Raw genomic sequence first — 23,138 nt, forward strand, 5'->3', positions numbered from 1 at the left:
GAACCAACTCTTTGTTTCATTGATCCTTTCTATTGTCTTTTTTGTTTCAATATCGTTTATTTCTGCTCTTATTTTTATTATTTCCCTCCTTCTACTGACTCTGGGCTTTGTTTGTTCTTCTTTTTCTAGTTCCGTTAGGTGTCGTTTGAGGTTGCTTACGTGAGCTTTTTCTTGTTTAGTGAGGTGAGCCTGTATTGCGATGAATTTCCCTCTTAGGACTGCTTTTGCTGCATCCCAAATGATTTGGTATGTCGTGTTCTCATTTTCATTTGTCTCCAGATAATATTTGATTTCTTCTTTAATTTCTTCAATGATCCATTGTTTGTTGAGAAGCGTGTTGTTTAGTCTCCACATTTTTGCACCTTTCTCTGCTTTTTTCTTGTAGTTGATTTCTAGTTTAATAGCGTTATGATCAGAAAAGATGCTTGATATTATTTCAACTCTCTTGTATTTATTGATGTTTGCTTTGGTTCCCAAAATATGGTCAATCCTTGAGAATGTTCCATGTGCACTTGAGAAGAATGTGTAACCTGCTGTTTTTGGATGAAGTGCTCTATATATATCTATTAAGTCCATCTGGTCTAATTTTTCATTTAATTCTATTATTTCCTTGTTGATTTTCTGTCTGGATGTTCTGTCCATTGGTGTTAATGGTGTGTTGAGGTCCCCTACTATTATTGTATTGTTGTTGATGTCTTCTTTTAGTTCTATTAAGAGTTGCTTTACAAATTTTGGTGCTCCTGTGTTGGGTGAGTATATATTTATAAGTGTTATGTCTTCTTGGTGGAGAGTCCCTTTTATCATTATATACTGTCTCTCTTTATCTTTCTTTATCTGTTTTGCTTTGAAATCTACCTTGTCTGATATTAGTATAGCGACACCTGCTTTCTTTTGTTCATTATTAGCTTGGAGTATTGTTCTCCATCCCTTCACTCTGAGTCTGTGTTTGTCTTTGGGGCTGAGGTGTGTTTCCTGGAGGCAGCATATTGTTGGATCTTGTTCTTTGATCCATCCTGCCACTCTGTGTCTTTTGATTGGGGAGTTCAATCCATTTACATTTAGAGTGATTATTGAGACGTGGGGGCCTACCACTCCCATTTTGTGTCTTGTTTTCCGGTTTTCTTCAGTTTCCTTTGTTTCTCGTCCCATGGTTTAATCTGTTCTGATGTAGAGCTACTACTCTCTGTTGTTGTCCTTCTACTTATCTCCTCTGCTCTTGGTTTTGTAGCCCCTTTCCTTTTTTGGATTTTTCAGGAATGAGGGTTTTCCTGAGGATTTCCTGAAGAGGAGGTTTTGTGGCAATGAACTCCCTTAATTTTTATTTATCTGGGAAAGTTTTTATTTCTCCATCGTATTTGAAGGATATTTTCGCTGGGTAGAGAATTCTCGGCTGTAGATTTTTGTCCTTCAGATTTTTGAATATATCATTCCACTCTCTTCTAGCCTGTAAAATTTCTGCTGAGAAATCTGCTGATAGCCTGATGGGGGTTCCTTTGTAGGTTAGTTTCTTTTGCCTGGCTGTCCTTAATATTTTCTCCTTGTCATTGACTTTTGCTAGCTTCACTACTATATGCCGTGGAGTTGGTCTTCTTGCATTGATAAAGTTTGGAGATCTATTGGCTTCTGTCACCTGAAGATCCATCTCCCTCACCAGATTTGGGAAGTTCTCAGCCATTATTTCTTTGAATAGGTTTTCTGCCCCTTTCTCCTTCTCTTCTCCCTCTGGTATACCTATAATCCTTACGTTGCATCTCCTAATTGTGTCTGATAATTCTCGGAGAGTTTCTTCATTTCTTTTAAGTCTTGCTTCTCTCTCCTCCTCTGCCTGCAACAATTCTATATTGCCATCTTCCAAATTGCTAATTCTTTCCTCCATATTATCGGCCCTACTGTTCAGAGCATCTAGATTTTTCTTAATCTCCTCTATTGTGTTCTTCATTTCCAATATTTCTGTTTGGTTCTTCTTTATCGTATCAAACTCTTTTGTGACATAGCTCCTGAACTCGTTGAGTTGTCGGTCAGAATTCTCTCTTAACTCATTGAGAATCTTAATGATGGCTGTTTTGAAGTCATCGTCATTTAGGTTATATATCTCATTTTCTTTGGGATTGTTTTCTGTGTATTTGTTGCTTTCTTTCTGTTCTGGAGATTTAATGTATTTTTTCATATTGCTTGATGTTGTTGATTTGTGCCTCCACATGGAGATAGAGTTTAGTTGCTCCTTTCACTTGTTTCAGCTGCTGCGGTGGGAGGAGCAGCTGTTTATATTTCACCAACCAGGAACCCTGTCCATAGTTGCTAACTGGGCCTGGGCCCCTCTTCGTAGCCACAGTGGCCCTTTGGATTCCCTCCTCTGCCGTGGGGGCCGTCACAGGGGGGCTTCAGGCTGCAGGTGCCTACTGTTGCAGCCCACCTAGATGTGCTCTCTCCTTGGGGTCTGCAACGGTGTTATGGGCTTTTCCAGCGGCCAGAGGTGGGATCACTTATATTTGTCGCTCCGTTGCTGTCGGCACCCACCAAATCTCACTTGTCCTCTATGGGTCGCAGGAGAGCTATTGGCATCTTCTACAGTCTGTGGTTAGTACACCTAGCTATGCTGCTTTTGCCCTGGGGTCTTCCAGCCTTGTGGCTGGTGGCTGGGTGCCTTCTACTGGTGCTGTGCAGAGGCTTTCCCTAAGGCTGCTGTGAGCCTGTAGGGTTTCCCCCTAGGCTACTAAGCTGGGTCTCTGGAACTCTCTCCAGCCCCAGTCCTCTCTGAGATCTCCGGCAATCCCTAGCCTCACGGGGTGGGCAACGGCAGCTGGGGGTTGCCCCGCCCCCTGGGATTCTCTCCGGGCCTCTCCCGGAGCCGTGAATGCTCAGCGTGGCCCCTCTGCTAACGGCAGACAGAGAGTTTTGTCTGCTGCCCGGGCGGAGCTCCGGCGCTTCCCCTCCGGGTCGCAGAACCGGCCTTTGAAAGTTCCCCCCGCCCCGGTCCTCTCCGAGATCTCTGGCAATCCCTAGCCCCACGGGGCGGGCAACGGCAGCTGGGGGTCGCCCCGCCCTCTGGGATTCTCTCCGGGCCTCTCCCGGAGCCGTGAATGCTCAGCGTGGCCCCTCTGCTAACGGCAGACAGAGAGTTTTGTCTGCTGCCCCGGCGGAGGTCCGGTGCTTCCCCTCCGGGTCGCAGAACCGGCCTTTGAAAATTCCCCCGGCCCCGGTCCTCTCCGAGATCTCCGGCAATCCCTAGTCCCACGGGGCGGGCAACGGCAGCTGGGAGATCTCCGTGCCCTCCGTGTCTCTCTCTGGGACCCTCCGGGCGCCCCGAGCACCAGGCTGGGTCTCCCCGCCAATGGCGGGGAGAGACTCTCCCCGCGGGCTCAGGTGTGCAACTCCAAAGTTTCCCTCTGCGTTTAGGAGTAATTGCAGGGGGTTTAGATAGGGTTCTGGTCACCTGTTTCCACCGTCGCTCCTCTGTTGTGTTCTCGCTCCTGCCCTAGATGTGTGTGGATCCTCTGGGGGCGTCCGTTGGAAGAAAGCCGCTTGCGGGTACTAGACTGCCCGTCGGGGTCGGAGAGTTTTCACCTATTTCCACATCCTCCCGGAGGAAAGTCCATCTGCCTTCCGATGTATAGTCGCGTGGGTGTCTCAGACGTCCTGAGATGCTGTCTGGATATCCTTTGTCAAGCGATAAGTGTCCAAATAATTGTAGACTCGAAGGGCGAGAGACAAAGAGGACTACTCACGGCGCCATCTTGGCTCTTCTCCTATTGTAGTATTTTTAACACATACACATACACCCCTAAATAAGACATTGTTTAGCTTTGCCAGTGTTTGATCTTTATGTAAATGGAGTCATTCTGTGTGGAAGTTCTTTTGGAACTTGCCTTTTTCATTCACCATCAGGTTTTTGTGGTCCAGCTGTGCTAACACATAGAGTTTACTGCTGTAGAGTCCACTGGATGGATTTGCCACAATTTTTATCTGCTTTACTGCTAATGGACCTATGGGTTGTTTCCAGTATTTTTTTTGCTGTGACCAATACTACTGTTGTGTATCCTTGTGCCTGGGCTGGGGCTCGTGTTCTAGAGTTTCTCCAGGGTGTGCGCCTAGAAGTGGACTTGCAGGTCTAGCCCAGGTCCAGCGTTGCTGTGTAACACGGAGTTCTGTTTCAGAACGGTCGCCCATTCGCCCACCAGCAGTGCGTGAGAACCGCTGGTTTCCTACGTCATTGCCGACAGCGGGTGTCGTCAGACTTTTACATTTTAGGTGGTGTGTGTTCTCGGCCCCTTGCTCTTCCATCTCTACTTTCCCCAAAGCGTTCTGCCAGGACTCTGTCCCAGCGTTTCCTCCCTCCCCCGTCAACCCTTCCTGCCTTCCCCCAGTCCTTCTCAACACTGGGCGCTCTGCACAGGGTCCCCAAGAGTCTAACACAGGTGAGAGGCACTCTACGCAATTTGAAGGCAAACATAGCTATTTCCTTTAAATGGGCGAATGTAGCAACTTCTACCAAAATCAAAGTGGTAAGAAACTGCTAACTTCCTAGTTCATTAATTCCTTCTGTCTTTCTTTTTTCCCTTTACAAATTACTTTTTGCCTGGACCATAAGTCAGGCTTATGAGTGGAGAACAACATTTCAAAAACTGGTGGAAATGGTAGTCCTAATGCAGACATGAGCCTTGGTTCTTAATACACAATCTACCAACTTCCCCGCAGGCTTTTCCCAGCCATTTTGTACATAAGGCCCTTCAATTGATATAAGAATGAACATTTCAGCTAAACAGTTTATTAAACTGAGTTGTGTATAATGATGCAATATTTAAAAAAATCTTTCAAGAGATAAGCATGCTACTTTTTCCCTCCAAATGTTCTGGCAGCAGGCAGTGCCTTTCCGAGACTTCATGCACTTTACCTAATGGCTTTTACGGACTTTTAACTTCAAGAACCGTCCTATGCTGCTTTCAGTCCAAAATGTCTGGTAGCAGGACAGGCAGTGAGTATTTCAAGGGGTTTCACCTGAAATGCTCCCTGTTCATCCCAGGCTGCCGTTGGGGTGGAAGGTAGCATTTGGGTAGGTTCTTTATTCAGCATTCATTCACTCAACAAACCTTTGTTGAATGCTCCCTGTGTGCCAGGCACAGTGTTAGGTACTGAGGATGCAGAGATGATTAAGACCTGATAATCAAGATTAAATGGACAATTCTAACTTCCAGTTCAGAGTATTCAATGGGAGGACACCTAACTCAGCCTGTGTCAGGTGAGTTGGGGGCAGGTGGGGTGGGGGAATTCAGACAAGACGAGACTTCCCAGAGGAGAACAGGTCTGAAGTGAGTTTTCAAGATTGACTAGAAATCAGCCAGCGGAAGGAGGGAGCAGAGTAGGAGAGAGGAGAGGTGCTTGAGGCGGTGCAGTAACATGGGCCGAGATGTGAAATGGCATAGCACGTCTGGGCCCGTCTAGAACATTCCTGTGACTGGACGAGGGTCGCAGGAGCTGTGGCAGAGGAAATAGGGAGAAGACTGAGCCAGAAGGCCTCAAAGGCATTGCTGGAAAGGTAGATTTTACCCTGAGACCATGACTGAAAGATTTAAGCAGAGAAATGGCGCAGTCAGATCCAGCTCTGGGGCCTGTGCAGAGAATCGGAGGGGGGCGTGGCCAGGGCCACTGTGGTGAGTGGAACCGTGTGTTCATCTCAGGGCTACAGGGCATTCGTAGACCACGGGGCTACATGCACAACCCTATGAGAAAAGGTCCCCGGCTACTCCATTCCAAAGCCAGGATATTTCAGTCTCCGGAACTTTTACGTCACAAGTTCAGGAATTTACTAAAGGATACTTTTCCTTAAGTGGGGAACCTCATGGCTCATTTCAGAAAGTGGGGGAATAACCAAGGTCAGAATAGGATGTCCGAATAAAACCAAATTCTCTCGCTGCCCCTGGAGTTGAAAGCATCTGGGCCACAGGAGAATGTGCATTCTTGAACCAGTGCTGAGAGGGAAAGACTGATGGTGAGAACTGGCCCCAGCAGAGACAACATCCAGGTCCTGCCTGGCATTGTACCGATAAAGAAAGTCCTTACTGGTGGAGAGGGGCCCGAGAACCAGCTGTCACTGGCTGAGAATGAGGGTGTCAGGATAAAATTAGAAAACTGATCTTCAGAAGGATTCTGTGCAGCCTTCAAAGAGAATAAATTCACGTTTTCCAGCTCAGCAAGGGATGCAGGCTCCTTACTCTCACTAAGGTCTCACTCTGTGCGTCCCAAACTCAAGGTTGATTTGAAGGAGCAGCAGCATTTTATGGAAACTTTCTGACAAGGGTGACTGGAGCATGCTGACCCGCTTGTTCTTTACCTCAGCCCTTACGTGGGTATGTGGAGCGGTAGTGAACTTGTGTTTTAAAACTGCTTCAAAACTGATATTCAGACAAAACGACTACAGCCACTCAACAAAGAAGAGTTTATCGGCTTGTTTTAAAACTGTCATAACGTGTGTCCCAAAGCTGGCTCAGCCTCAGTTCTTTCAGGAGTCTGCTGTACGTTTGGAAGACAAAGAATGTCACACAGATACATCATTGCTGTTCATATCTTTTGATCTGTAAATGATTTCTATATCAATGAGCAGTTGACAAAGGACAAAATTAATATCTAGAACTTACAAATTAATAAGAGAATAGAACAACCTCATAGAAAATTAGGCAAAGGATACGCACAGGCATAGAAGAGGAAACCCAGATGGTTATATATGGATAGAAGCTCAACCTCGAAGAAATGAAAATGAAAATAAAATGAGATACCATTCCACCTCTGTCAGGTTGGAAGCAGTTAAAATGCCTGAAAATCCCGTGTTGGCAAGCAACAGTGACTCGCACACGCTGCTGGTGCAAGTATAAAGAGGTCAAACGGCTTTGCAGAGCATTTTGGCCATATCTAGTAAAGCTGATATTTTTACTCTCCTGCTAACTAGCAATTCCATTTCTTGGTTATACCTGGAGTAGCTCTGGTGCAGATGCATAAGGAGTCACATACAAAGATTGTCGTCACCACTTTGCAATGGTGAAAAAGTGCGAACAGCCTAAATGCCCTTCAGCAAGAGAGTCATAAATAAGGAAGATATAGTCATATAGTGGAATACTCATCACTGGTTAAAATGAATGAATCATTTTGTTTATAGTCATTTATCAATGTATCCTCATGCATCAATCTCAAAAGCATAGTGGTGAGCAAAGCTAGCAAGTTTTAGAACAATATTGTTGAAAACAAATAATACAATATTATATATTTTATGGGTACATGTCTATGTGGTGATATAAAAATGCAGGTGAATGACAGACAGTGACAGGATGGGGTCCCCCCTGGGGAGACAGGAAGGAGCAGAGGACGAGGCAGAGGAGTACAGGGAGTTTGAACTGTTCTGCAATGTTTTATTTCTTTAAAAATAAAACACTGAATACTCAAAGCAAAAAGATTTGCTTGAGCTTGGTAGTGGGCAAAGGGATCCTTATTTTATCATTCTCTGTATTTTTCTTTACATTTGGAATATTTCAGAAATTTTAAAAAGGTAATGAATTGAAAGCCAAATAAAAATGCTCTTGGCATAATTTTTAAAGCCACATTTGAACCACACTACATCCCCAAAATTGCTACTGAAAGACTTATTTCACTTTGCTCCAACAAATATTTACTGAGTGTTTAGTCTTTGTGGGACGCTGGGGTTTTGCTGAGGTCACCCCGGAGAAGCAAGTAGACTCAGCGCTGCCTTCGTGGGGCTCAGAGTCTCCCACGTAGACAGGTGCTGGGCTGTAAGGAGTGGGGCATCATGGGAAACAGACACACTGGGTCCGATGCCCAGAAGGCAGCAGACGAGCTGACCTCGCAACTCTGCTCTAAGTGTTACCTCACGAAATTGGGGTTCTCTTGCCCAGTGCTCATAAAAAAAGCCAATTATTATAGCATCAGCTTTTGGGAAAAGAAATGCAGCTTTATTTTGCGAGATCTGCAAGGAGACAGGAGGCATGTGCCCTCAGATCTGTCTCCCTGATCCAGGGCTTGGGTGCTACTTACGGGATGAGGGGCAGGGCAGTCTGAAGTGCGGGAATAGACGATTGGAGGCAGGGAGAAGTGAGGGAATTGATGATCTGCGCAGGCGTAGTCAAGCTTCACGGCTCTTCACAGGATGCGTGTTCACAAAATGGAGGCCTGACCGTGATCCGAGGGTGGAGTTTTTAGCTCCTTGACACCAAAAAGATCACTTATTGAGCATTTGCAAAGTCTCAGTCGATGAGTTGGTGATCTCAACTGGCCTCAAGTGGACAAGGGGTCTCAATTCCTGAAAGACAACTCTTAATTTTTTTAAAAGATTATTTTATTGAAGTCATGTTGGTTTATAACATTGTGTAGTTTCAAGAGGACATTACCATCTGTCAGTTTCTGTATAGACTGCATAGTGCCCACCACCAATAGTCTACTTTTTTTTTTTAAGATTTTATTTTTTTCTTTTTCTCCCCGAAGACCCCCGATACATAGATGTATATTCTTAGTTTTGGGTCCTTCTAGTTGTGGCATATGGCATGCCACCTCAGCATGGCCTGATGAGCAGTGCCATGTCCATGCCCAGGATTCGAACCAGGGAAACCCCAGGCCACTGCAGCAGAGCACATGAACTTAACCACTCAGCCACAGGGCTGGCCCCACCAATAGTCTACTTTTTATCTTTCACCATACATATGTGCCCCTTTACCCCTTTTGTCTACCTCCCCCACCCCATTCCTCTCTGGTAATCATTAATCTGTTCTCTTTATCCATTTGTTTGTTTATCTTCCACATATGAGTGAAATCATACAGTGTTTGTCTTTCTCTGTTTCTCTTATTTCACTTAGCGTCATACCCTCAAGATCCATCCATATTGTCACAAATGGCATGATTTTTGTCATTTTTTATGGCTGAGTAGTATTCCATTGTGTGTGTGTGTGTGTGTGTGTGTGTGTGTGTGTGTGTGTGTGTGTGTATATATATATATATATATATACACCCCACATCTTCTTGATCCCTTCATCCGACAATGGGCACTCGAGTTGCTTCTATGTCTTAGCTGTTGTGAATAATGCTGCAACGAACATAGGGCTGCATAAATCTCTTTGTATTGTTGATTTCATGCTCTTTGGATAAATACCCCGTAGTAGGATAGCTGGATTGTGTGGTATTTCAATTTTTAATTTTTTTTGAGAAATCTCCATACTGTTTTCCATAGTGACTGCTCCACTTTGCATCCCACCGGCAGTGTATGAGGGTTCCCTTTTCTCCTCATCCTCTCCAACACCTGTTATTTCTTGTCTTGTTAATTATAGTCATTCTGAGGGGTGTGAGGTGGTATCTCATTGTAGTTTTGATTTGTGTTTCCCTAATAATTAGTGATGCTGAGCATCTTTTCATGTGCCTGTTGGCCATCTGTAGATCTTCTTTGGAAAAATGTCTGTTCATATACTATCCATTTTTTGATCGGGTTGTTTGTTTTTTTGTTGTTGAGTTGTATGAGTTCGTTATATATTTTGGAAATTAACCCCTTGTCAGATATATGATTTGCAAACATTTTCTCCCAGTTGGTGGGTTGTCTTTTTATTTTGTTCATGATTTTCTTTGCCTTGCAGAAGATTTTTAGTCTGATGTAGTCCCATTTTTAAATTTTTTCTTCTGTTTCCCTTGCCTGAGTAGACATGGTATTTGAAAAGATGCTGCTAAGCCTGATGTCAAAGAGTGTACTGTCTCTATTTTCTTCCAGGAGTTTTATGGTTTCAGGTCTTACCTTCAAGTCTTTGGTCCCTTTTGAGTTTATTTTTGTGTGTGGTGTAAGATAATGGCCTACTTTCATTCTTTTGCACATGGCTGCCCAGTTTTCCCAGCACCATTTGTTGGAGAGACTTTCTCCATTTTATGCTCTTGGCTCCTGTGTCAAAGATTAGTGGTCCATAGATGTATGGTTTTACTTCTGGGCTTTCAATTCTGTTCCATTATCTGTGTGTCTGTTTTTGTGCCAGTACTATGCTGTTTTGATTACTGTAGTATGCTGTAGCTTTGTAGTATGTTTTGAAGTCGCGGATTGTGATGCCTCCAGCTTTGTTCTTTTTTCTCAGCATTGCTTTGGCTATTGGGTTTCTTTTGTTGTTCCATATAAATTTTAGAATTCTTTGTTCTATTTCTGTGAAGGATGTCTTTGGGATTCTGACTGGGATTGCATTGAATCTGTAGATTGCTCTAGGTAATATGGACATTTTAACTATATTTATTCTTCCAATCCATGTGCATGGAATGTCTTTCCATTTCTTTATGTCATCATTGATTTCTTTCAATAATGTCTTATAGTTTTCAGTGTATAGGTCTTTCACCTCCTTTGTTAAACTTATTCCCAGATATTTTATTCTTTTTGTTATGATTATAAATGGGATTGTATTCTCGACTTCTCTTTCTGCTAGTTTGTTATTAGTGTATGGAAATGCAACTGATTTTCATAAGTTGATTTTGTACCCTGCAATTTTGCTGTAGTTGTTGATTATTTCTACTAGTTTTCTGATGGATTCTTTAGGGTTTTCCAGATGTAGAATCATGTCATCAACAAACGCCAAGAGTTTGACTTCTTCCTTTCCAATTTGGATACCTTTTATTTCTATTTCTTGCCTAATTGCTTTGTCCAAAACCTCCAGTATTATGTTGAAAAGGAGTGGCAAAAGCAGACACCCTTGTCTTGTTCCTGTTCTCAGAGGAATGGCTTTCAATTTTTCACCATTAAGTATGATGTTGGCTGTGGGTTTGTCATATATGGCCTTTATTATGTTGAGGTACTTTCCTTTTCTTGAGAGTTTTCTCAACTCTCATTTTCTTGAGAGTTTTTATCACAAATGATGTTGGATCTTGTCAAATGCTTTCTCTGCATCTATTGTGTTGATCATGTGATTTTTATTCCTCATTTTGTTAATGTGGTGTATCACATGGATTAATTTGTGAGTGTTGAACCATCTCTGTGTCCCTGGTATAAATTCCACTTGATCATGGTGTATGATCCTTTTACTGTATTGCTGTATTCACTTTGCCAATATTTTGTTGAGGATTCTTGCATCTATGTTCGTCAGTGATGTTGGCCTGTAACTTTGCTTCTTTGTGTTGTCCTTGCTGAAAGACAACTCTAAATTACTCTCTTGATAAGATGGGGTCAGTGGAACTGGTCCTGGAGGGCTAGCAGTTACACAAGTGATTACGATTACGTTCTCCCAGGAGTATGAACTGGGAAATGTGAGGGAGGAGAGCAGATGTCAGGGAGGGCCTCACCTGAAGTGTTAAGAGTTAGGAACCAGCCTCTGGCTAGGAGGGCATGATTGGCCGTGAGAGCGCGGGAGTTATGAGGTGGAGAGGAGACGCACAGCCCCAAGGAGAAGGGAGGAAGCGCAAGGAAAAGCAGGGACAGAGAGTGTGGCTGAGTCACTTCAAAGAGGAGCTCAAGGTCCAGCTGATGAAAGGAGCCCAGATAACCTGCCCCAGCTCTGCACAGGATGCCAAGTGACAGCTGGAGAACTCTGCTTCTCCAGGCCTCGCTCATCCTGCAATCTCTGGCTGACCTGGGCTTGGTCTGATGGAAGGAGGGACATTAGGAGAAGCTCAGGGCTCTCTGAGAGATGCCACTGCTGCGGCAGCTCCTGTGGTGCCGTAGGCAACAACCTCAGACTTACTCAGAAGTCAGCCTTGTCTTGGGTGGGAGCGCATTTCTGGATACACAGACCCTCTCCGGGTCCTGTACTGGTTGTTGGACTTCTAACCAAATAAAGAATCTCTCGCATATTTCAAACACAACCCAAAGTGTGGTTTCTTCGAAGCAGCCTAGTTCCAGTTCTGTAAAGGCCAGGGCTCCCCAGGCTTTGCGTAGCACCTGTTTGTTCAGCGTGTCCTGGGTCCTCTGGGTCCTGCTGTGCGGCAGAGATGCCTTTTCCCTGTGGCTGTGAGTGTCCAACAGGACAAACCTGACAGTCCTCGAGTGGCAGCAAGGACAGGGGTATTGGAGTGTTGTTCCTCGGGACAGTTGCGGTGCATTAAATCTGGCTCTGCACCTTGGGCAGGACACGGACCCTCTCTTGTGCCTCAGCTTCCTCTTCTGCAGGTGAGGAAGTCATAGCACCCCTCACAGGAGCAGAGGAGTTAGTATCTGGGAGGTGTGTAGGATGGCTGACACCCAGGAATTATTGCTTTGGTGTTGACTGTCATCATTGTTGTGGTTTTCATCACATAACATGAATCTGTATTCCTTGATACCAAAAGAGCTAGTTATAAAGAAAAACAATATTTTCTTCCTCTTTTTTTTGCAGCAAAAATTATGTTATTCCTTTGCAGTGCAGTAGCCCTGTAGATTTCGAGTTTCATATCACTTTGGTTCAGTCTCATCAAGCCTTTACTATCGAGCCAACATCAGGTAAGGAGAGTCAATATTTCAAGTTTCCAATCTCTCAGATCAAAGAGGATTTGGAAGATAGGTCTCAGATTATAAAAAAGAATAAGCCACATTTGAATATGTTATTTTCCAATGTACAACAGTAACAAATTTTACGTATCTAATATAATGTAAGTTGTAATTAGACACTTGGTGATAAGGACACTTTGGGATAATTTGTATCATGCTGATAATTTATAATGTCCAGGTCCATTTCTTCCAATGTCAAAATTTAGAATCAGAAGTTAATCTGTTCTAATTCTAGTTTTGGCTCTTGGTACATCTTTGGTTTTGTATTCACCTTTTAATTCAATTTCAGGTAAAATGGGAGTGTTATTTCTTCCCCAGCCTTCAGAGTCTTAGTGAAGGGTGTAATGAATTTGTCCCGCACGTGGGGAGGACAGTCGGTCTGTGCGTGCCCCGAAGGATAGAGAGCCCAATGATACTCAGGACCTTTGAAAGTGGAATCTCCGCCTCGATTAATTCCTGCTTCCCAGTTTCTGTCTCTTGATTCTGGGTTTGGGATTTAAATATCTGTCCACAGTGGTCTGCAGTGAATGCTAAAGTAATTTTGTTTTTATTTATGTTTTCATATTTATTGTGGTATCATTGACATATAAGATTATAAGATATTTTAAGTGTACAATCTGATGATTTGACATATGTGTACATTGTGAAAGGATTCCCTCATCAAGTTAACACATCCATCACCTGACATGGTTGTCTTTTTTTGGTAAGAACATTTAAGTTCTACTCTCTTAGCAAATTTCAGTTATACAGTGCAGTGTTATCAACTATAGTCACCATGTTATACGTTAGATCCTCAGACCTTATTCATCTTATAACTGAAAGTTTGTACCCTTTTCCCAACCTCTCCCTTTTCCAAACCCCCTAAAACCCTGGCAACCACTTTTCTACTCTCTGTTTCTATGAGTTCAGCTTTTTTTCCTTCTAGATTCCACATATAACTGACACCATGCAGTATTTGCCTTTCTCTGGCTAGATTATTTCACTTAGCATAATGCCTTCCAGGATCAGACACGTTGTTGCAAACGGCAGGATTTCCTTCTTTTTAAGGCTGAATACTATTCCATTGTGTATATATATATATACACACACAATTGTTGATTTTTGTGTGTGGTGTAAGATAGTGGTTTAATTTCCTTCTTTTGCATGTGGCTGTCCAGTTTTCACAACACCGTTTATTAAAGAGACTACCCTTTTCCCATTGTATATTCTTGGCTGCTTTGTTGTAAATTAATTAACCATATGTGCATGAGTTTATTTCTGGGCTCTCTATTCTGTTCCATGGATCTAAGTGTCTGTTTTTATGCCACTACCATACTGTTTTTATTACTATAGCTCTGTAATATCGTTTGAAATCAAGAAGTGTGATGCCTCCAACTTTGTTCTTCCATCTCAAGATTGCTATAGGTATTCTGAGTCTTTCGTGGCTCCATACAAATCTGAAGATTTTGTTCTATTTCTGTGAAAAAGCCCATTAGAATTTTGATAGGGATTGCATTAAATCTGTATATTGCTTTGGGTAGTATGGACATTTAACAATATAAATTCTTCCAAACCATGAACATGAAGTATCTTTCCATTTATTTGTGTCTTCTTCAGTTTCTTTCATCAATATCTTGTAGTTTTTAGTGTACAATTCTTTCACCTCCTTGGTTAAATTTATTCCTCATCACAAGGAGAAATTATTTTCTTTCCTTTTTATTGGATCTATATGAGATGATGGATGTTAACTAAACTATTGCTGTAATCATTTCACAATATATGTATAACAAACCATCATGCTGTACACCTTAAACTTATACAGTGATGTGTGTCAATTATTTTTCAATAATACTGGAAAAAAATTATTCCTGGTTTTTTATTCTTTTTGATGCTATTGTAAATGAGATTGTCTTCTTAATTTCACTTTCTGATAGTGCATTGGTGTATAGAAATGCCGCTGATTTTTCTATATTGATTTTGTATCCTGCAACTTTACTGAATTGGTTTATTAATTCTAGCAGGTTTTTTTGGTGAAGTCTTTAGGGTTTTCTATATATAATATCATGTCATCTGCAAATAGAGACAATTTTACTTCTTTCTTTCTGATTTGAATGCCGTTTATTTCTTTTTCTTGCCTGATTGCTTTGGCTAGGAATTCCAGTATTGTGTTGAATAGAAGTGGGGAGAGTAGGCATCCTTGTCTTGTTTATGATCTTAGAGGAAAAACTGTGAGCTCTTCACCATTGAGTATGATGTTAACTGTGGACTTGTCATACATGGTATTTATTATGTTGAGGTTCATTCCCTCTACACCCAGGTTGTTGAGAGTTTTTCACACAAAAGGATGTTGAATTTTGTCAAATGCTTTTTCTCCATCTATTGAGGTATTTGTGTGACTTTTATCCTTCAATTTATTAATGTGGTGTATCATATTGATTCATATGGATGTTGAACCATTCTTGTGTCCCTGGAATAAATCCCACTAGATCGTGGTGTATGATCCTTTCAATGTATTGTTGAACTTAGTTTGCTAATATTTTGTTGAGGATATTTGCAACTATGTTCATCAGGGATATTGGCCTGCAATTTTATTTTTTTGTAGTATCGTTGTCTGGCTTCAGTATCACTGTAGTGTTGGCCTCATAGATGAGTTTGGAAGTGTTCCATCCTCTGCTATTTTTTGGAAGAATTGGATAAAGATTAGTATTCGTTTTTTAAATGTGTGGTAGAATTTACCAGTGAAACCATCTGGTCTTGGACTTCTGTTCTTTGGGAGGTTTTTGATTACTGATTCAATCTCCTTACTAATAATCAGTCTGTTCACATTTACTATTTCTTCATGATTCAGTTTTGGTATGTTGTATGTTTCTAGGAATTTATCCATTTCTTCTAGGTCATCCAATTTGTTGGCATGTAATTGTTCATAGTAGTCTCTTCTGATCCTTTGCATCTCTGTGGGTATCAGTTGTAATGTCTCCTCTTTCATTTATAATTTTATTTATTTGAATTCTCTCTCTTTTTCTCATGGTAAATCTAGTTAAAGATTTTTCTATTTTGTTTATCTTTTTAAAAAAACAGCTCTTAATTTCATTGATCTTTCCTGTTGTCTTTTTAGTCTCTATTTCATTTATTTCCACTTTGATCTTTCTTATTTCCTTCCTTCTACTGACTTTAGGTGTAGTTTATTCTTCTCTTTCTGGCTCCTTGAGGTATAAAGTTAGATTATTTGAGATCTTTCTCTTTTCTTAATGTAGGTGTTCACCACTATAGACTTCCCTCTTAGAACTGCTTTTGCTGCATCCCATAAGTTTTGGTATGTTGTGTTTCCGTTTTTAATTCCATTTCTCAAGATATTTTTTGATTTCATGTTTCACCCATTGGTTGTTCAGCAACGTGTTGTCTAATCTCCACATATTTGTGAATTTTCCAGTTTTCTTCTTGTAATTGATTTTTAATTTCATACCATTGTGGTTGGAAAACTGCTTGATGTGATTTCAGTTTTCTTAAATTTATTAAGACTTGTTCGGTGACTAATATATGATCTACCCTGGAGAATGTTTCATGTGTGCTTGAGAAGAATGTAAATTCTGTTGCTTTTGGATAGAATGTTCTGTAGATGTCTGTCAGGTCCACCTCATCTAACATGTGGTTTAAGTCCAATTTCCCTTATTGATTTTCTGTCTGGATGAACTATCATTGTTGAAAGTGGGGTACTGAAGTCCCCTGCTGTTGTATTGTTGTCTCTTTCTCCCTTCAGATCTGTTGATATTTGCTTTATAAATTCAGGTTCTCCTATGTTGTTGTGTAAAATATACAAATGTTGTATCCTCTTGATGCATTGACCCCTTTATCATTATATAATGACCTTCAGGTCTCTTCTTACAGTCTTTGGCTTAAAGTCTATTTTGTCTGATGTAAGTATAGCTACCCCTGCTTTCTTTTGGTTTCCATTTGCATGAAGTATTTTCTTCCATTCCTTCACTTTCGCTACACTATGTGTGTCCTTAAAGCTGAAGTGTGTCTCTGGTAAGCAGCGTATAGTTGGGTCTTGTTTTTTATACATTCAGCCACTCTGTTGTTTGAAGAATTTACTGCATTTACTTTTAAAATAATTATTGATAGATATGGAGTTAGTATTGCCATTTTGTTAATTGTTTTCTGGTTGTTTTGTAATTCCTTTGTTCCTTTCTTCCCTCTTGCCTTCTTTGTTTGTGATTTGATGATTTCGTAGTTGTATGCTTTCATTCCTGTATCTTTTGTGTATCAACTATAGGTTTCTGTTTGGTGGTTACCATGGGGCTTACATACAACATCATATTTATATAACAGTCTATTTTAAGCTGATAACACATTTTTACTTTGACTACATCAAAGGCTCTACATTTTTACACTACCCCTGTCACATTTTATGTTTCTGATGTCACAGTTTACATCTTTTTACATTGTGTATCCATTAACAAATTTTGTAGTTATAGTTATTTTTAATATTTTATCTTTTAACCTTCTTACTAGAGTTATGATTTATCCACCATTATTACAAGATTAGAGTATTCTCAATTTATATATTTACCTTCACCAATGAGTTTCCTACGTTCATGTTTTCCTGTTGCCAATTAGTGTCCTTTCATTTCAGCTTGAAGAACTCCCTTGAACATTTCTTATAAGGTTAATATAGTGCTGATGAGCTTCTTCAGCTTTTGTTGCCCGGAAAACTCTTGATTTCTCCTTCGACTCTGAAGGACAGCTTTGCTGGGTAGAGCATTCTTAGTTGGCAGTTTTTTTCTTTCAGCACTTTGAATATATCATCCCACTCCCTCCAGGCCTACAAAGTTTTTGTGGAAAAATCCACTTATATTCTTATGGGGGCTTGCATAAGAACAAGTTGCTTTTCTCTTACTGCTTTTAAGATTCTCTCTTTGTCTTTAATTTTTGACAGTTTAATTATAACGTGGCTTGGTCTGGGTCCAAAGAGAGAATCCAAAGAATTCGTCCTTTTTGATGCTCTCTGGGCTTCCTGAATCTGCATGTATCTTTCCTTCCCTGATTGGGGAAGTTTTCAGCCATTATTTCTTTAAATAAACTTCCTGCCCCTTCTCTTCTCCTTCCAAGCCCCCTATAATGCATATATCGGTCCAATTATAGTGTCCCATGAGTCCCTTAAACTATCTTTACTCTTTTTCCTTCTTTTTGTCTTTTACTCCTCTGGTCGGATGAATCCCACTGCCTTGCCTTCAGGGTCACTGATTGCTTTTTATGCCTGACCTAGCATAGCGTTGAACCCTTCTGTTGAATTTTTCAGTTCAGGTATTATATTCTCCAGCACTGTCACTTCTGTTTGGTGCTTTTTTATATTTTGTATCTCTCTGTTGAAATTCTCCCTTTGTTCGTGCATGGCTCTCCTAACCTTTGTGAGCATCTTTATGACCTTTATTTTGAATTCTCTATCAGGTAAATCACTTATCTCCATTTCATTAAGATCTGTTTCTGGAGATTCATCTTGTTCTTTTGTTAGGAACGTATTTCTTTGTTTCTTCGTGGTACTTACTTTCTATGTTGGTTTCTGCACACTAGATAAAACAGCCACCTCTCCCCATCTTGACAGAGTGGTCTTGTGCAGGAGATGAACCTTGCCAGTCAGCCTGGCCCAAGCTCCTAGTTGTCTCAAACCTTTATGATTGTCCAAGCCGTCTTTTTTGTTCTTAGTGGCTCCGAGTAGCTGAGGGAGTCCCAAGACCTGTTGGTGTCCCAAAGAGAAGGATCACACTCAGCACCCAGATGCAGGATGATTAAAAGCTGGGCCCTCAGGTAGCAGCTGGGAAAGTGTGTAGTCAAGCCCCTTCCAGTGAGAAACTGGGTGACAGGCGTCTTTGTCTACTCCTTCAGTGCTGGGTTTGGGTGTATAACCTTGGAGGTGGTGCTCTTTCTCCCATTAAAAACTGCTTCTTGGGGCCAGCCCAGTGGTGTAGTGGTTAAGTTCATGTATTCCGCTTTGGTGGCCCAGGGTTCATAGGTTTGGATCCCGGGCACAGACCTAGCACTGCTCATCAAGCCGTGCTGTGGTGGCGTCCCACATAAAATAGAGGAAGCTTGGCACAGATGTTAACTCAGCAATAATCTTCCTCAAGCAAAAAGGAAGATTGGCAACAGATGTTAGCTCAGGGCAAATCTTCCTCACATGCACAGAAAAACACTGCTTTTTGTTTTCTACAGTCCTAAAGGTCTCATGAATGAAATCCCTGTTGGCTGTCAGAGCCAGGCAATCCAGGGACCCATCCCTCAGGCAGCAGTCACAAAAGCTGCAGTGTAGACGTGTGTATAAAGGTCCTTTCAGGGAGATACTGGCAACTTGGAGTGGGCTGGAGGGAGAAGGCAGGGGAGGTGTCTGCTGGCTTCTCCTCTCTCTGAGAAGATTGCAGCCAGCCCCTAGATGCAGCTCCATTTGAAGCCTGGCCCTCAGGCAGCAGCTCTTAGAGTACGCAGATCAGCCTCTTTCAGGGAGACTGAGAGATGGGCATTTGTGCCTACTGCCCCTGAGCTCAGCCCTGGGGAAACAGCCACAGCAAGTGCTTGTGTGTCCATTCAGAACTGCTTCTTTGTTTGCTGCAGTCTGTGTGTGGGTCTCGTGGACACACACCCTGTTGGGTTTTAGAGCTAGGTGTTTTGGGGACCCATCCCTCGGGTGTGAATCTTAAAAGTTAGGGAGCAGGCCAGCCCCAGTTGCCTAGTGGTTAAGTTCAGCATGCTCTGCTTCAGCAGCCCAGGTTCAGTTCCTGGGCACAGACCTACATTGCTCGTCTGTCAGTGGCCGTGCTGTGGTAGTGGCTCACAGACAAAAAAAGGAAGGTTGGCAGCAGATGTTAGCATGGGGTGAATCTTCCTCAGCAAAAAAAAAGAAAAAGTTGGAGGTCTAAAAGTGGAGTCCAAACCTGTTGCCCCTCAGGGAGAAGCTGAGAAGTGGCGATTCCCTCCCTATTGTGTGGCGCCTGCTGGAGGCGGGGTTTATGAGGAGTGTGTCTCAGCCTTTCCTACCCATGTTGATGTGGGTGTTTTCTCCTTCAACAATGTGCAGCAGTCATTCGGCTAGTTTCTGGATCTCTTTTAGAGGGAATTACTCTGTGTGTAGCTTTGCATTCAGTGTGTTCACGGTGGGAAGACGGTCAGAAGCCTCCTAGGTCACCATCTGGGTCGCCTCCCTGTTTTTGTATTTAAACGTCTGGGTAGTTACCCATTTGTTTACACATCTTTCATCATCGCAAATGCATATTTTGTCCAACCAATGAGTGTTCAAAGTAGAAACTTTGAATTATTTATAAATTATGAAATGTGTTTAGATTATTTTCTAGAGAACCAGAAGCCATTCTGAGATTTTAAAATATAAGGTAGCTACTATTTATATTGCAAAAAAACGACTTGATTCTCTTTCCAGAGAGGAGAGGTTTATTGTTTTCAAATGTTTGGGCTTTAAAAAGAAGGGAAAATATAATAAACAAGATAATATTTCTGAGTTTCAGTACAATTGATGTTCTTACAATAGACCTTTTGGTAGAATAATAATAGTAATACTCAGTGACTCTGTGTCAGGCACTACTCTAATGCTAGATATAGATACATGTATGCATTATATATATGTGTATATGTGTGTGTCTATATTTATATATGTATGTATACACACATATACATTTAATCTGCACCACAACCATATAAGGTTGGCACAATTATTATTTCTATTTTGTAGGAAGAGAAATAAGGCACAGAGAGGTTAAATAACTCATCCAAGGACACTTAGTAGTAAAAGGCAGAGGTGAGATTTGAACCCATTCAGTCCAAAGTCTACACACTGCCTTATAAGGTACAAATTGAATTTTCACCTTAACTCAGGGAGGTTGTAAAAATGTGACCTATAAGCTGGGTCAGTAGAGTGAGCTAGCTCCCGTGATCTTCGCTAGACTCTGCTTGGAGAAGTAGAGATCGTAGCAAGAAAGAGGAGGTAATTGTGCCCCCCCTGGACCATCAGACCACCCTGGACCTCGGGGATTGTCCCTGAGAGCCACACTCTAAGACAGATCCAAATAAATCCTGGTGAAAGGATGTCGGGGCCAGTGAGGGAGTGGGGATGGAGGGCCTCAGAGAGAACAAGGCATTGGAGGCAGGCTAGCTGTGTGGATAATGGGAACCTCTGTGGTGTGGGAAGGAATAGGCTTGTGCCGTGTGGCCCATAGGGTACACCTAGAGCCAGGGCATCGTCAGACACGCCCGAAGGTGGATTCACGGCTCGTCAAGTAGCTGGTCCACCATCACCAAAGACTAGTGGGAATGTGCAAAGGGGAGTCAGACATTGGGTGGAGGCTTAAAGGAGGTCAGTGCCCCCACATTTTAAACACTTGTGAAATGACAATGCCCAGGGACCCATCCCTGATGACTGGGGTTTAGTAGCTCAGCGAAGGGCCTGGTTGTCTGTCCTTGTGACAAGCACCAGGTGATTCTGAGACGGACATTCCTCAGAGTGGAGTTTGGGAGTCGCTGGACGAGTCTCACTCGTTACGTCCTGCCCCCTGATGGTCTGTAGTCTGTTCAGTCCCCAGAGAGAAGGGAGCCACGAAGAATTCAGAGCAGTTGGATTGGAGCTGATTTCAGGAAGGTCAGTGCAGCTGCTGTGTGCAGCTGGGACTGAGGGGGTACAGGCGGGAGCCCAGGCAGTCGCTGTGCTGGGAGTGAAGTACTGTAGGCCTTGAAGCCTGAGCTAAGCTGGTGTCGAAGGCAAGGAAACGGAAAGGGGAATTTGGGGGACAGTTAGAGATTCTTAGACGAAGCCATACTTCTCTGAAAAACTGCATCCTAAGACACAGAATATTAATTTACCAGAAGGGTTTTGAAACACAACCTGTCCAAAACATGGGGACTGTGCACATGAGCAAATACAGATTGAGCGTAGATGAGTAACAACTTTTCGTGAAGCACTTTAAAAAAACTATGCAGGATGTTTCCCCAGTGCACAGATTATAAATTGCACAGCCACATAATTCGCGAGCTGCTTTGTCCGATCCATCTGATAGGCTTTTCTGGTTGTTCTGGTGCTTTGTTTGTGGCATGTCTTTTAAAGTCCTCCTTTAACTGAAATTAAATCGAACATACCACTTTGGAGTCAAAGAGAGAGAGGTGAGAGCTAGGGACGTGAATTTAGGCATCACCCGGGTATTGATGGAACGCACAGCCGTGGGACTGAGAATGAGTCACCCAGGGAGTGAGTGTGGCTGGAGAAGAGAAGCGGCTGAGGACCAGGCCCTGAGCACACAGCACTCAGAGGACAGTAAGGGGAAGTGGGCCAGGACGGAGACCAAGGAGGAGAATCAGGGGAGTGTGGCGCAAGAGGAGACACGAGAGCGTGAGTGAATGGATGAAGACTCGAGGGCAAGCCAGGGCGCTTGGACTTTGGGGATCCTGCCTTTGTGATTTTAAATGGCCTGCATTATGTAGACGGTGTTGCTAATGTGGCTTTATGAACTGGCCTCCCAGGCCGGACCCTTCAGACTCCGCAGTAGCTATTTTATGAGGCGAGTGCATCCCTTCGTCTCTCAGGCATTTCCTTCCTTTGGTTTCCGGTTTTGTTGAGGTACCAATGCATCTTTTCCATTTTGTTGATGTGTCAGTGCATCTGTCCTACTTTTGAGGCTATAGAATTCAGTGGTGACTTTTCGTCACCTGCAGTAAAAAGCCTTGGCTGCGTGGACAGTGGATGCTGTGGTTCAGGTGTGTGGAGCCCCGGCAGCTCTGGGCTTTCCTGACGTGCCAGGCATCTAGCTGGACAAATAGGCCTTATGGTTGGACAGTCATGGATCACTTTTTGGCGAGGAAGTCATTATTGCCTCTATTTTACAAACTGGGCCCAAATAGGCTGAGAACCACGGGCTAAGCTTTTATGCATCAGCATGTATATCTGTAGACACTGTTTCGGGCACATCTTTGGTAACCGACTGTCTAAAGGCTGTGGAGACACCCATAGTCTGTGAGGTCGTAAAGCAGCATCTTCTCTAGGAACTAGAAGCATTGTCCATCCAGGCCTGCCAGGCATTTTGTGCTCCGCTTGCCAAATGAAGAAATTTGAATAAAGCTAATTCCATTTACAAGATATGAATCTGACATAGTGCCCTCAACTTTAACTCAACTGGCTATTTGCCCACTGGGCATCCCTAAGATGCATGTGTACACTATAGCTGTCAGAAGCCGGATCTGCTGATGGTGCCAAGATGTTCCTGAGACTGGGGAAAAGGAGTGAAGGGTTTTGAGAGCTTCCTTATACTGCTGACAAGAAATCATGTCCAACTAAAACATCCAGAACACTCTGTTGATCATTTTGAAAGAGCCAGCCATACATCACTTTGGCCAAGATCTTATTAGCGTTGGAGACCAGCCAAATGCCACAAAAAAAATTGTTGAATTTGTTTACTTTTGACCACTTTGAGATCCTGGACATTTGCTTGGTGTCGCATATGCTCAGGAAGAATGCATGCAATTCATATAAATGGTAAATGGTAGCATAAAGTGGATAGTTAAGCAAGAGTTCCTGGGGCCTATTGCTCAGTTCCTATATAAAGTTTCAATCCTTTCATTCTTTTTTTTTTTTCTATTATGAGGGATATATCAGCCATTTGCAAATAATTTTATATTTTGCATTTTCTTCTGAAATGCA

At 42.5% G+C, this 23,138-nt stretch overlaps 1 protein-coding gene across 1 annotated transcript in view; it reads left to right on the forward strand.

Moving 5' to 3' along the window:
* The window catches only part of LOC106823639 (cilia- and flagella-associated protein 221), a 92,065-nt gene that overhangs the window by 17,559 nt on the left and 51,368 nt on the right, over positions 1–23,138 (forward strand). Inside the window, exon 7 of the mRNA XM_044768103.2 lies at positions 12,321–12,424. Within this exon, the coding sequence (XP_044624038.2) occupies positions 12,321–12,424 (104 nt within the window). The remainder of the gene's footprint in view (positions 1–12,320; positions 12,425–23,138) is intronic.

The sequence above is a fragment of the Equus asinus genome, chromosome 4, assembly GCF_041296235.1.
Source record: "Equus asinus isolate D_3611 breed Donkey chromosome 4, EquAss-T2T_v2, whole genome shotgun sequence".
Lineage (NCBI taxonomy): Eukaryota > Metazoa > Chordata > Mammalia > Perissodactyla > Equidae > Equus > Equus asinus.